Source organism: Anguilla rostrata, chromosome 1, assembly GCF_018555375.3.
Source record: "Anguilla rostrata isolate EN2019 chromosome 1, ASM1855537v3, whole genome shotgun sequence".
NCBI lineage: Eukaryota > Metazoa > Chordata > Actinopteri > Anguilliformes > Anguillidae > Anguilla > Anguilla rostrata.
The window spans coordinates 2,012,939-2,027,171 of record NC_057933.1 but is presented as its reverse complement, the minus strand read 5'-3'; the positions used below and the strand labels follow the sequence as shown (position 1 = coordinate 2,027,171).

At 47.4% G+C, this 14,233-nt stretch overlaps 2 protein-coding genes across 2 annotated transcripts; one reads left to right on the top strand and one right to left on the bottom strand.

The window, feature by feature from the left end:
* The first annotated feature begins 1,649 nt into the window (after positions 1-1,649).
* On the top strand, positions 1,650-7,227 carry mecr (mitochondrial trans-2-enoyl-CoA reductase). The gene is made up of 10 exons (XM_064344283.1): positions 1,650-1,986; positions 2,440-2,537; positions 2,674-2,805; positions 2,918-3,061; positions 3,430-3,532; positions 4,228-4,330; positions 4,959-5,032; positions 5,380-5,440; positions 5,792-5,864; positions 6,632-7,227. Exons 1-10 carry the CDS (start codon positions 1,769-1,771, stop codon positions 6,793-6,795), a joined length of 1,170 nt encoding a protein of 389 aa, XP_064200353.1. The 5' UTR covers positions 1,650-1,768; the 3' UTR covers positions 6,796-7,227.
* Positions 7,228-7,492: 265 nt separating this feature from the next.
* Positions 7,493-14,086, bottom strand: smpdl3b (sphingomyelin phosphodiesterase acid like 3B). Its single transcript, XM_064344057.1, has 8 exons — positions 13,685-14,086; positions 13,067-13,280; positions 12,620-12,717; positions 12,322-12,465; positions 11,981-12,150; positions 10,174-10,354; positions 9,885-10,018; positions 7,493-8,679 (listed from the first exon to the last, which is right to left on the bottom strand). Exons 1-8 carry the CDS (start codon positions 13,752-13,754, stop codon positions 8,311-8,313), a joined length of 1,380 nt encoding a protein of 459 aa, XP_064200127.1. The 5' UTR covers positions 13,755-14,086; the 3' UTR covers positions 7,493-8,310.
* Between the last annotated feature and the right edge of the window lie 147 nt (positions 14,087-14,233).

The following is a 14,233-nucleotide window of genomic DNA, read 5'->3' as shown; positions in this document are numbered from 1 at the left end:
ATGCTCGGCAGGCTCGGGAGCGGTGGCTCATGGGAAAGGTCACCTGAGGTGATTCTCTTCCCCCCCCCCCCCTTCCCACCGATCCGTGCCTGCTGAGGGAAGCGTTTTCTACATTCTGCTTCACTAAGAAGATAATTAGTGTATTTTCAGAAATACCCAAATGCACTGCGCCTGGAGCTGATTTCATTGTGGCCTATTTTTACAGATATTTATTTTTTTTATGAACTAATAGCCGGCTGGGAAAATAGATGTGTGGTGGTGGAAGATGGGAAGGGAAATGTTTATGTGCGTGTGGATGGGGGTTAATTTGGCTAGAAATGGGTAACTGTTTTGAGTTGTGGTCAGTTGTTGTGATAAGTTTGGATTTGTAGTATTTATATGCCCCCCCCCCCTCCAGAATGAGGAATTTAATTTTGTATACAGGCCTGAATCAAACAAATTGTGTTATGCCAAATCAACAGAGGGTTGTGGGGTGTTTAAATGATATATATTTTTTTTAAGGTGAAAGTTCAAAACTATGATCCTTGCTTATCTATCGGCTGTGCATCATGGCTGTTCAGCAGAAACGTGTCTTATTGTGTAAATAAAGTCAAATGACATGGTAGCTTAAGGGAGGGGTGTTTCATGGGATTTTGGGCCCTGTGAAAAGATCTAACATTGAGGCACCCAGCCCCCCCCTCTCTCTGAGGGCCCCTGTCAGTCTTGGCCCTTGGAAAGCCCCCAATAGGGCGCCACTGGCTGCAGTGCTACTGAACAAAAGGGCTAAGTGTTTGGTAACTGGGTTTTTTTGTTAAACCAGCTTTGTATGCTGTCAAAAGCAGTTGCCTATAGAGTGTTTAGAACTCCAAACTTAGTGGAGTGCTCCTTGATTTAATACCGGACTCTGCTACTGCCCTGCCGGACCGGAGGGGTACAACATTTCCCCTCTGTCTTGTTCTCTTTTGAATTTTGAAAGTTATTGCAAGTATTTTGAAGAGGAAAACTTACATTACAAAAAGTTGTAAATTATTGTGTAATTTATTGTTACTTCTGACTTTATAAATAAAAATATAAGTAAACGAAAGTGTTTGTGGTTTATTTATTACTTTTTTCATCTTTTTTGTGAATGTAGAGGGCAGTAGTGTAGTGTAAGATAATGATCAGCCGGTGACTGGAACTGTGTCGTATTTCATTCACCAAAGAAGGACGCGCGTTCCTGAGAATTCAGTTTTCATCAATCGCGTGGTTTAAAATAGAATCGTCTGCCACAGAAGAGTCTAACGCAGCGTTTAGTCGAAGGATCCGTTTGTTGTTGCTTGATAAAATATCGCCACCCAGTGGTCAATGTTTCTAAGAAGGTAAATAATCCCTTTACACATGAAAACCACATGATTAAAATTAGCATCTTGATAAAATTGGAACGAAACCCAGCATTAGCAGGGGACACCAGGATCGATTTTGATAAATAGTGTTATATAGTGTATGTTTATAGACTATGGCATGTTATAAACGATAAAACCAACACTTATGGAAGATAAGATAATGTTATAATTTACAAATAATAAATAAATAAATATATGCATTTAATGTGCGACTCAAACCTTATTTCAATTTTTAAAAAGATCAGTGACGCGCAGGCGGAAATAAAACATAATAAAAATTATTCTCTTCTATTTGTAGACTTACGGTAAACATGGCAGCTCCCAGCTCGCGCTGAGACAACAGCTCAGACGTTACTGATAATCGTTTAGCGTTCAAGGGGAATGACCCTCAAAACAAATTATTGAAAATGGACCTTCCACGCCACGTAGGGCTGCTGGTCAAAAGAATTGGGGTGACAGGTGGCGCGCTGTGCAGAACGTTGGTCACGGCGTGTAGCGCGCGACGTTCGCCAGAACGGAGCTCCTGTAGACGGCCACTGACGGCGAGGTACTCGTCGGCCGCGTCGGTCTCTGCCTGCAGGGCGCTTCTCTACAGGAACCATGGAGATCCAGCCCAAGTCGTTCAGTAAGTCTAGCAACCCCGGTTTTAATAAGAAGTGTCACAAGAGGCCATTAGTTTGGAGGCGGCGTCCTTGCATGCTGCTTCTCGTTTGTGCACGCATTTACTTGGCGTCATTCTAATTTCCTCGGCAGGAGTCGCAATAACTGCTTCGCTTACAAACGTTGCACCTCTAACAAAGTTTTGACAACTGCCTCGCGGAGCCATAGCTGTTTCAATGTGCTGACGGCCACACGATGGCCATACATTGATAAGGCATGCCCCCTCCGTATATGTTGCATTAACGCTCACTGGTCTGGAAATGTTGTTAGCCAGATTTGGCACTGTTGCTCATACGAATCAGGTGGATGCACTTGTTTTTCCCCAAATTGTGAGCCTGGATAAGAGTGTTAAACTAATGTAATGCCACGCACTGCCGGATGCGAGGTGGTAAGAACGTTGTGTTGCGTCACTGCGCAGGTTGGAGAGTATGGAACTTCCCGCTTTGGATGAGAAGAGCGTGCTGGTGAAGATGATGGCGGCTCCCATTAACCCCTCTGACATCAACATGGTTCAAGGTGAACATCGGGGAGGAACATTCACGGAGATTCACAGACTGTTCGTATGTCTGGAAAATACTGTTCAGTAAACCGTAAAAATTAATTAATTGACTGACAGGAATGACTGACAGTGTTCCTCTCCCGCCGTGCACAGGAACTTATGCTGTATTGCCGGACCTCCCCGCAGTGGGCGGGAATGAAGGGGTGGGTGTGGTCCTGGAGGTTGGGAGTCAGGTGACCACCCTGAGAGCTGGTGATTGGGTGATTCCAAGGGACGCTGGACTTGGTAAGTCACTGTTTTACTGTATCCTGTAATCATTTTTGAAGAAAATATTTGCGTACTATTGAGCTTCTGTCCCGCCTCTGATAGTGTTTTTTATTTTTTATTTTTTGGACAGGCACGTGGCGGACGGCCGCAGTGTTCGGTGAAGAGGTCCTGACCCCAGTGCCCAATGACATCCCGCTGATGGCAGCAGCCACGCTGGGGGTGAACCCCTGCACCGCCTTCAGAATGCTGTCTGACTTCGAGGCCCTAAAACCAGGTAACCCCCGAAACTAACGTGGGGGGCCACTGGGGACTAGAACTTTAGAATGTAGGTTCAGGGGTACAAAACAAGTCCTGGAAGATCAGAGGTTAGGGCTATAATAACATATAATGAGAATAGGCCATTCAGCTCATCTAGGACATAAGAACATACAAATACATATCTAGAATATTGATCATCATTTTGGTTGCCTGAATGTGCAAATTCAAGCTGTTCTGTGCTTTTAAGATGCTGTCGCTGTGCTCTGGCTTAAGGGCCAGAAGCTGGGCAGGATGGGATTGTGTTGTTGTTAAATAAATCTCTTAGAGAGCAGGTGCGTCAGATCGCTCTGTGCTCACCTGCCCTCTCCTCTCACCTGTGCACAGGTGACTCTGTGATCCAGAACGCAGCTAACAGCGGCGTCGGCCAGGCGGTCATCCAGATCGCAGCGGCACGAGGCGTCCACACCATCAACGTGGTCCGAGACAGGTATCAGAACCATCAACGTGGTCTGAGACAGGTATCAGAACCATCAACATGGTCCGAGACAGGTATCAGAACCATCAACATGGTCCGAGACAGGTGTCAAAAACATCAACATGGTATCAAAAACGTGTAGTGTAACGTGTAAGGAGCTGGTCTTGTAATCAAAAGATCATAGGTTCGATTCCCAGGTAGAACACTGCCGTTGCACCCTTGACCAAGGTACTTAACCTGCATTGCTTCAGTATACATCCAGCTGTATAAATGGATGCTGTATAAATGCTATGTAACAGTTGTGCAAGTCGCTCTGGATAAGAACTTTTGCTAAATGCCTGTAATGTAATGAAACAGATATCAAAAACAACAACAGGGTGCCCTTGTGCAGGTGACCAAGTGTATGCGTATATATGCATGTATATAGATGTATATAGATATATGTGCGCATGTATATATGGTGTGTATACATATGTATGCGTATATATGCATGTATATAGATACATGTGTGCGTGTATATATGGTGTGTATGCGTGTATATGCATGTATATAGATACATGTGTGCGTGTATATATGGTGTGTATGCATGTGTATGCGTATATATGGATGTATATAGATGTATATAGATACATGTGTGCGTGTATATATGGTGTGTATGCGTGTACATATATGCGCGTGTGCTGTATGTGTTTACGCTCCCTCCACAGACCGGACCTGCAGCAGCTGACGGAGAACCTGCAGGCGCTGGGCGCTGGTCATGTGATCACGGAGGAGGCTCTGCGGAAGCCGCAGATAAAAGAGATCTTTAAGGTCCGTTGGGCGGGGGCGGGGGCGGGGGCGGGGGGTCGGGGCAGGGGTTGGGCGGGGGCGGGGGCGGGGGCAGGGGCGGGGGCATTTTTTAATGTTATTGGAGAGGTACCCTGGACAACACGTTCATCCGAGTTAGAGTTTTCATCCGAGTTATCTTTTTAAATTAACCTATCATATTTTGTTTATGAAGGAGAGTAGTTATTAATCTCCAGTTATTGGAATTTTATTTCTTTTTTTCTGGAGTAATTTTTACATCCAGGGATTTTGCATCATCCTACCTTTTTGGCTGGACCGCAGCGAATGTCTGTGACTGAGTCACTGAGTGGTGAAGTTACACCATTGGTCGGCCGGTTCGGTCCAGCCATATACTAGGTTTTGACCTGGTCTTGTTTCTTTAATTAATTGACCTGTTGACAATGGAACTGAAGATGCAAACACAACCACAGTCAGCGGTATTCGATTGCTTCATTTATTGAAAACGGCTCCTTAATCTGAGCCCAGACCAAAAATAACTGAAATCATCGGCGTTTGGGTTATAAAGGTTTTGGCCCTGGGGAGAAACGCAGTGATTGATATATTGTGTCACGGGGGGCATCAGTGTGGCTGTCTGTTTTACCCCTTTTTCCAGAAAGTTCCTCGACCCAAACTGGCCCTGAACGGAGTTGGCGGAAAGTCTGCTACAGAGCTGCTCCGCCACTTACAGTGAGTCCTGTCATCCAATCACGTTTACTGACCGCCGGAGGAGATTACCGTAACGTCTGGTGTATAAGTGCCACCCACTCACAAGTCTGCACTCTGTTTGATTCTGCATCATTTGATGAGAGCTACTTGTGGCTCCACGCTTGTGTCCTTATCATGGCACGAAGAATACTTAAATATGCACTTAAATGTGCAAAGAATCCTTTGTGTATGTGTGCATGCGTGCGTGCGTGCGTGTGTGCGTGTGTGCGTGCGTGTGTGTGTGCGTGCGTGTGTGCATGTGTGCGTGCGTGTGTGCGTATGCGTTCATACGTGCATGTGCGTGATGAAAGCCTGTCATTCCTCCCCAGGGCGGGAGGGACGATGGTGACGTACGGGGGCATGGCCAAACAGCCCGTCACTGTGCCTGTGGTGAGTGGATCCTGCAACGCACAAACTCTCCACTAGGCGGAGTACAGCTGTTGATATATCTCTCTCTCTCTGTCTGTCTCTTTTCCTGCCTCCCTCTCTCAAATCCAGATATTTTAGGGTTAGGATTTAAGACCTCTGGATTATACTAATTGTAATACTCTCTAATACTCTCATTTCTGGCAGTTTACACTATTCTGAAACTCCCAGGAGCCTCAGGTGGTTCTGCAGCTGAAACAATAACCATTATGCTGCATTATCCTTACCTGGCTGCCTGCATTGACCTAGGTCAGACAGCTTGCATTTTTACTCAGGGGTGTAAATCCCCCCCAATCTGTCTCCCTTGCCCCCCAGAGCGCTCTGATCTTCAAGGACGTGAAGGTTCGGGGGTTCTGGGTGACCCAGTGGAAGAGGGACCACGCCCAGGGTGAGTCCTGAGGGAAGAGTCGCGAAACTCCGAAAACCGCCGACCCAGGGAACGCGATTGGTTTGTTATTTAGCCGACCTGGTTAAGATGAGCATCAGTACTGAGGCACTGAACTGCCTTCTGAACTCTTTCATATGGCTTGGCTCCTGGTTAAAAGTACAGGTGTCATTGAACACAAGGTCATGTGACCAGGCTGTGGCTGAGATGCAGTTCACTGCTAGGTCATGTGACCAGGCTGTGGCTGAGATGCAGTTCACTGCTAGGTCATGTGACCAGGCTGTGGCTGAGATGCAGTTCACTGCTAGGTCATGTGACCAGGCTGTGGCTGAGATGCAGTTCACTGCTAGGTCATGTGACCAGGCTGTGTCTAAGATGCAGTGCCTTCCCTGGTCATGTGACCAGGCTGTGGCTGAGATGCAGTTCACTCCTGGGTCATGTGACCAGGCTGTGGCTGAGATGCAGGTCACTGCTAGGTCATGTGGCCAGGCTGTGTCTAAGATGCAGTGCCTTCCCTGGTCATGTGACCAGGCTGTGTCTAAGATGCAGTGCCTTCCCTGGTCATGTGACCAGGCTGTGGCTGAGATGCAGTTCACTCCTAGGTCATGTGACCAGGCTGTGGCTGAGATACAGGTCATTGCTAGGTCATGTGGCCAGGCTGTGTCTAAGATGCAGTGCCGTCCCTGGTCATGTGGCCAGGCTGTGTCTAAGATGCAGTGCCGTCCCTGGTCATGTGACCAGGCTGTGTTGTTGTGGCCTGTGCTCCACAGACCGGGGGGCCCTGCAGGGGATGCTGGTCCAGCTTTGCGCTCTGATCCGGGACGGGAAGCTGACAGCCCCAGCCTGCACCGAGGTCCCCCTCCAGGACCACACCCGTGCCTTAGGGAACGCCATGAAGCCCTTCCTCTCCAGCAAACAGGTCCTGGTCATGTGACATCATGGGGGCCAATAGCGGCAGCCCAGCATCAGGGTTGATTTTCACTAAGTAAATACAGGAAATTGAAAATCAGTGGATTAAATTGCAAAAAATGCTCACTGAACATGATGGCCATTTGTTTTCAATTCCGTGAATTGAGTTTAATTTGAAATTCAGTCTATTTGTTGAAAAATCCTCAATCGTCATAACACAAATGCTCACAGTGCTTTACAGCGATGAGTGGGAACTCACCTCACCCACCACCAATGTGTAGCGCCCACCTGGGTGATGCACGGCAGCCATTTTGCGCCAGTACGCTCACCGCACACATTAGCTGAGGCGGAGAGGGAGAGAACTGTACCCCCGATCGTGCATCGCACCTGTTTCTGCCCTTTACTGTTATCTCAGCCCCTGTGCTTCGGGCGAATAAAGACATTTTCTTTCACCAAACCGTGGCAGTGGACTCAATTAGGGCAGGGAAAATTGTTTATCATGTTTATTAACAACTTTTACGACCCATGTGGATATAGGACTGTAAGTTGAAACAGGCGTGGCACAGCTAGGAGATGGGTCTGTCAGTTTGGGCTTTCCGTCATCTCCTGAATATTATTTGGGCCATCGCATTTCCAGTAGTGTTATCAGCGTAAGTGCTGTGCTCAGAGCTTGTATCACAGTTCGCTGAGTTTATTAAAAAATAGAAGGAAAGATCACAAGCCCCTTACGCAAGCCAATGCCGCGTTTATTGGCTCATGAAAAACATGAGTCAAAGCCACAGACCCTTTCACAAGGAAAACGGTTCACACAACGCTGCAGAAAAATTATTTTACAGAGAAACTTGTTAAATCAAAGGTCGACTTCTTTTTTGTGTAAAAATGTAGGTTTTTTTTTATAAGTGCCCCTGACTTTTAACAAGTTGGAATTGTGGTTAAGTCATGTGATGGATTCCAGTATAGAGATTCTTCCTTCTTTCTTAAACTACACATACAGTGATGATTAGCAGAAGGCAGAAATGGTAAAAAAAAACAAAGCATCTTTCAAAAACCACAGCTTCATCAATTCTCTTTACAGACTCTTGTATCACATTGACAGAATAAAGATATTTAGTCACAGCTGTAGGGAAGCAAGAATATAATATTACTTCACAGACAGACAAAATTATTAAGAAAATCATCATCAAAAATATATCTCAAGTGTACCTTTAGATATAACAACATAGTCCAACTCCAACTTATCACCCCATTCAGTCAGTTTCCTACTTCGGGTAGAGGAGGGATCTCCAACTCTAGTCCTGGAGGTCTGCAGGATGTTATGGTTTCCCTAAAATCAGTAGTTTACCAGTCTATGCTTTCGAAACAAGGCGTATGGACACTGAACCAGCGAGTTAAAATAATCGTGTAAACGAGTGACTTAAATAACCACATAAGAGCCTAAATTAAAAATTAAAAAAAAAAAACCGCCAGCAGACACTGTGGCCCCTTCCAGGACTGAAGTTTGAGATCGCCGATCTCAAGGGTGGAGGCGGGGGAGGCGGGGTCAGTAGGAGGCCAGGAGCAGGCTGAAGGCCGCTGATAGGAGGAGAGGCGTCGTCGGGGTGTGGCTCAGGGCCGCCGCCCCCTCCCTCTCCAGGCAGCGCTCGTACCTGTCGAAGTCGAGCTCGCGGATGGAGCAGACGTGGTCGGCCCGGCAGGCGGCGTCGCAGGCGGACAGGTCGTAGCTCACCGAGTTGTAGTCGTAGTAGCGCTGCAGGTGGCAGCGGTCGGCCGCCACGCGGCCCAGCACGCCGTGCATGGAGGACGGCGAGGCGTCGGGCACCTGGAAGGCCTCGCTCAGGCGGTACTCCTTCTCCCAGCGCCCCCGGGCCGCGTTCGCCCGCGTCAGGTTCAGGTAGTACGTCACCATGTCCTGAGAGAGAGAGCAGGTGGAGGGGTGCACCTGGTTACCACAGGGTACAGCTCCAGGCATTATGGAGTTAAACAGGTGAAAAGATGCACCTGGTTACCACAGGGTACAGCTCCAGGCATTATGGAGTGAAACAGGTGAAAATGCGTTACCAGTACACTAGGCCAGGATTACACCAGCAGGTAGTACAGCTCCAGGCATTATGGAGTGAAACAGGTGAAAAGGTGAACCAGGTTACAGGTGATACAGGTACAGCTCCAGGCATTACGGAGTTAAACTGGTGAAAAGTTGGACCAGGTTGCAGGTGATACAGGTAGAGGTCCAGATATTATTTCACCATATTCTGGGACTAGGTGAAGGGGTGGGCCAGGTTACAGGTGATACAGGTAATGATCAAGGCATTATGTCAATCTGTCCGGGGACAACAGCTGAAAAGATGGACCAGGATACAGGTCATACTATTAGAGGTCCAGGCGTTGTCACCTTATTCTGGGACAGAACAGATGAAATGATGGACCAGGTTACAGGTGAGTGTTCGAAGAACCATTTAATAGCAACAGGAAAGTGTGGTACAAAGGGAGAGTCAAGTGTATAACAGTACATTCTCTTTTATAGAGCAGCTTGCATAAATGCACACAAAACAGGTTTAGGTAATGAGCAGAATCAATGCCAAATAATCTGTCACTACTGGCACAAGTACTCAGTACATAGACCTACAACTGGGAATTACTGTTTAACTCCATGTGAATGCCCATAATTTTGAATGACATGTTGGATGTCAGGTGTCCACATACTTTTGGCCGTGTAGTGTATCAGGGTAAGAGATCTCCACTTCTCTTTTGCTGACGAAAGGACAGCACTGATATCTGTGGTCTAAAGTCCGTTAATACTGAGATGATATCACCAGCGGAGGTTACGCATGCTTTAGGAACACGACCATTATAGCTGGCTCGCCTGACATAACCCAGCCCATTGGCTGGTGTACGGGGAATGTAAAAGGGAACTCGATACACAGCAAGGCCAACAGGACGGTAGATCTCCAACAACAGGGTTTTGCAGCCCTGCTCTAGCTGTTGAATGAGGTGTGGCTTTGTTGGGTTTGGAGTGAAAACCTACAGGATTGTAGGTCTCCAGGAGCAGGGTTTGGGCAGCCCTGCTCTACACCTGGTGAGCTGTTGCATGCCTTGACAAAAAATGGTTCTGCATACCTGGACAAGGAGCGTGGAGGTGTCATACTCGAAGACCCGAATTCCGGGGTTGTTGGCCCCATCGGTGACCCCAGGTAGCGTAGTCTTCCAAGGGGTGACCCCTGGGGTCAGGAACATCACGCTGATGGGGGACCCTGTTCAGAAGAAAGGGGTGCAGGAAATGAAGGCCTTCAGGTCTTGGGGGAACGGTGCTAAATGCAGTGTAAGGGGTTTGAGGGTATAGTGCTGAATGCTACGTAAGCCTGTCTAGGATTATCGAGCTCAGGTTAAGGAGGAGCTCGGCAGGTACCGCTGGAGCTGTAGAACATGCGGAAGGAGTCGGTGTGGTGGTGGCCGAAGAACTGGCCAGCGATGACGCCGTGGTGCCGCTGGATCAGCTCCAGGTACCGCCGGTTGAAGTTGGACCGGAACCACGGCTTGTGCCTCTTCTTCTCAAAGAAGCCCGGCGGGACGTGGCCCACGATGTACACCTGACCACAGAGAAACCGACAGGTAACTACACAGCATGGTACACCAGTCCACAGAGAAACCCGACAGGTAAGTGGACAGCATGGTACACCAGTCCACAGAGAAACCCGACAGGTAAGTGCACAGCATGGTACACCAGTCCACAGAGAAACCCACAGGTAAGTGCACAGCACGAGGAGAAGGAGGTACGGATGCAATGGCCTGTGAGCTCTTTTATACTCCAGTCCCAAAAGAGTTAAGTATCCGAGTTAAATCCCAGTATTCCACTCCAGCTGTTTCCGTTCTCCTTCCAGTCAAAGCACAAATCTGCTAATGCGCCTCATCCCTAAAAGCTGTACGTTTTAAGTACTCTTCAACACCCATCTGGACACCCCAAGAGGATTAACTCCCCGCTTTCCCTCTACCCCCTCACCCCACCCTACCCCCTCACCCCTCTACCCCACCCTACCCCCTTACCCCTCTACCCCTCCCTAACCCCTCACTCCTCTATCCCACCCTCCCCTCTGTACGGGTTCACTGATAACCTCAAAGAACTGCTTAACACTGGCATCGGACTTACCCCCAAGACCAGGGGTCTACAACCCTGATCCTGGAGAGCCACAGGCTCTGCTGGTTCTTGTTGTTACTCTACACTTAATTAATCAATTAGAGCGGTTAACTCACTTCACCTGGTTACTTGGGTCTGAACTGGGTGCTGAATTTACAGTGAAAACAAAAACCAGCAGAGCTTGTCGCTCTCTGGGACCAGGATTGCAGGCCCCTACCCCGGACCCCTTTTTGCCCAATTCCTCCCTGGCCAGCCCACGGTCCTCATACCCTCCATGACCTGGCCGACCACCTCGCCCCTCTCACCCATGTCTCCCCTCTGCACTGCCCCAGAACCTGCCACAACAACCCCCTCCCACCCCCACACCCCCCCCCCCCGCCCCAAGGCTTGTTGTTCCACAAGCACTGCTGATAGCGACCCTGGCAAAGATAGCGAATGATGTGCCCAAGATCCCCGTTGCTATGGAGACTTCTGCCTGCACCAATAACGGGGGGGAATCCGCTGTTTATCGCACGGCGGTGACCTTCCGCATTCCTGTTTCGATTAGGAATGGAGTCAAAAAGGTGTGTTCAACCCACATTGCCAACTTATCATCGAGTCTGATACCTATTTCTCGTCAACCACAAACTGTGTCACAGCCTATCTTTACACACAATACACTCTAATTTAATTTTACAGTGCAGGGTTTTGTTTCCTCAACATTTTGCCTTTCTTCGTCTTATGCCATTCTGCTTTTTTTATGCCAGTTTCTTTCTGTTCTGTTATTCCAATGTCCGATGAAAGGCATGTTGAATTACATTTTGTATGAAGTGTGCTATAAAAAGAAACCTGCCTTGCCTTGCTTTGTCATGCACAGATTATTTAAAAAAATGAATTCAGGTGCTGTAAGTCCTTTTGGAAATGCCAGAAATTGGACTGGATTTTGAATAAATGGCTTGTCAGGTTATTTATTGTTCTTCGAACAGGCAAAGTCTAAATTATGGGGAATAAGGATCAAGCTGGTCCAACAGAAATTGGATATGCAGTGTGTGCGTTTGAAGTCAAGTGCAGCCATTGGCCAACGTGGGGAGGGAGGCGGGACCTTCTCGTTGTTCCTGGCTGCAGAGGTCAGTATTTGATTGGCCCAGCTGAACTGTCCCGCCGGATCCTCCACGCTCTCTGTCAGTTTGTTCTGGTCGTAGTAGAGGTTGGTGTTGAGGACCAGAACCCTGTAGCCCGTTCGGTTCAGGAGTTCCTCCGTGTAGTAACCCCCTGAAGACAGAACAGGGTGAACATCTGCTCTCTCCAGGTCAGTTAAACTCATTTCAGTTCATTTCAACGCAATTCAGTCCACATTGATTACATTTAGTCCAGTTCAATGCAGGACCTCATGCTCTAAGGCTTACCTGTCCTGAGCATGTGGACCCCGGCTCTAAGGCCTACCTGTCCTAAAGGTGAGTCGTGATTCTGGCTCCAGCCAGTCCTGCCACAGCTGGGCTGTCCGCGCATAGATGTTGTTCTGTTCCGGGGGAAGCTGGCTCTTAGGGTGGTAGTCATGGTTACCCAACGCAGAGTACACTTTGGTACCTTTAAGAAATACACATGGACGGTGAGTTTAGAAGCCAATGTTGAACCATGCAAGTGTGTTTAGGTGTGACTACTGTAAAATACAGGTAATGCAATGGTGGTAGCCCACTCCTCACGTGACAAATGAACCACTGGATCACGTGGCTAAATGTACCTGGAAACACGAGCTTTATGATGTGGGTGAGGTTTCCGATGATGGAGAGCACCTCCTCTTCGCTTAGCTGCTCGTTAGGCACGTGAGGCGTGTCATCACTATGAAAGAGGGGAAACCGCGCTTGTTTGAGCATGCGTTAATTTTAAAGCAACAGCTGAGCTCACTCTGCACAGTGAAATTAGGAATATAAACGCGTCACGTGCAGTGACGGATATTTTTTTAATATTCAAATTATAAATTGGTGCTAGGACTCCATTTTCGTCAAAATGAAAATCCGGTGCCCAATACTTTAAAAAATATTAAGCGTAGGCTCGAGAAATGCCTTTGGTTTAACTTTGATATCATAGCTAGGCTATTTCACTCTTCCGGTTTAAATCGCCCAACTGACGTTTTACAATTGCTTTGCTTCCGTTAGAGTTCATTATTTCATAAACGGTGTTCAGATACCCGGTCCAAACGATGAAGTCCGGGTCTGGCAGAATGTCTTTCATGGCATATATGGACGAGTTGATGAGGTCCCATGGCGAGTCGCAGAGGTAATCCCCAAACTTCCCAGCGTTGGTTACGGGCCGCGAGCCGTTCGATGCGCACACCTGCTCTGGGTTGTCAGTCACCTTGTAGGTTGGGTCCCAGTGCAGGTCGGTGATGTGCCAGAAATTACCTGGGGAACAGAAACTTGCCTTCAACATCTGCTACGCCGTGATACCCGTTCGATCAGTGAAAAGACGCACGCTGTCTGATTATTCTGTAGAAAAATGTCAAATCGCAGATGAGTGACAAGTTGCAGTAACGTATGGACATCCTTAAATTATAGTTTAATTTCACAGAAGGCTATCGACCATAAAGTTTTTTTTTTTTTTAATCCTTGAGGATTTTAACGCAATAACGAAATTATTTGATAGTTTCGTCTCCGAAACATCAAGTTACGCCAATAGGCTATAGCACGGCAATGTTACTTTTTACAGACTAATTTCATTAACTTCCAAGCTAAGTTTGAACACACGCGATTCCAAATGTGTGATCCTTTATTTTGCACTTGACTGAAAAAAACGGACTAAAACTCACCTAAGGACGCCAAACTCCGGCTGCAGGAGAAGATAAAACACAGGACGTGGCTTGTCCTAATAGCAAACATTCTGCTTCAGTCTGTGAGAGGGAGTGATGCCAAAAAAAAGGTCACACCGCTATCTATTCTGGAGCTCTGGCCGTATAATGGCTATAAATATGAGATATGCCCGCGACGATCCGTGGATGCCTGCAACTTTGGTGCGTCATTGCTCTATTTTGAGAGTTTTTACGCGAGTTTTGAATTAGCCATTAAGTTTTACCCGAAGCAAATAAATGTAACTTTTAATTTACCTGCCACTGGTATTTTTTCACGAGTTGGACAAGAACACCGGAAGATCATACCAGTTTAATATTTAAACATCTATAAAATAATAAAAAAGTATAGGCCTGTTATCCACGGATCGTTACCGGCAATGGTTAACCACATCAGTGGCGATGTGATGACGACCTTTGTATTTAGTTGTCAGGCTATCACCGGATACGTTGGTATAAAATTGCAATAACAAATACATATTCTTTATTCAAGGAACGTTGAAAACTGAAAAA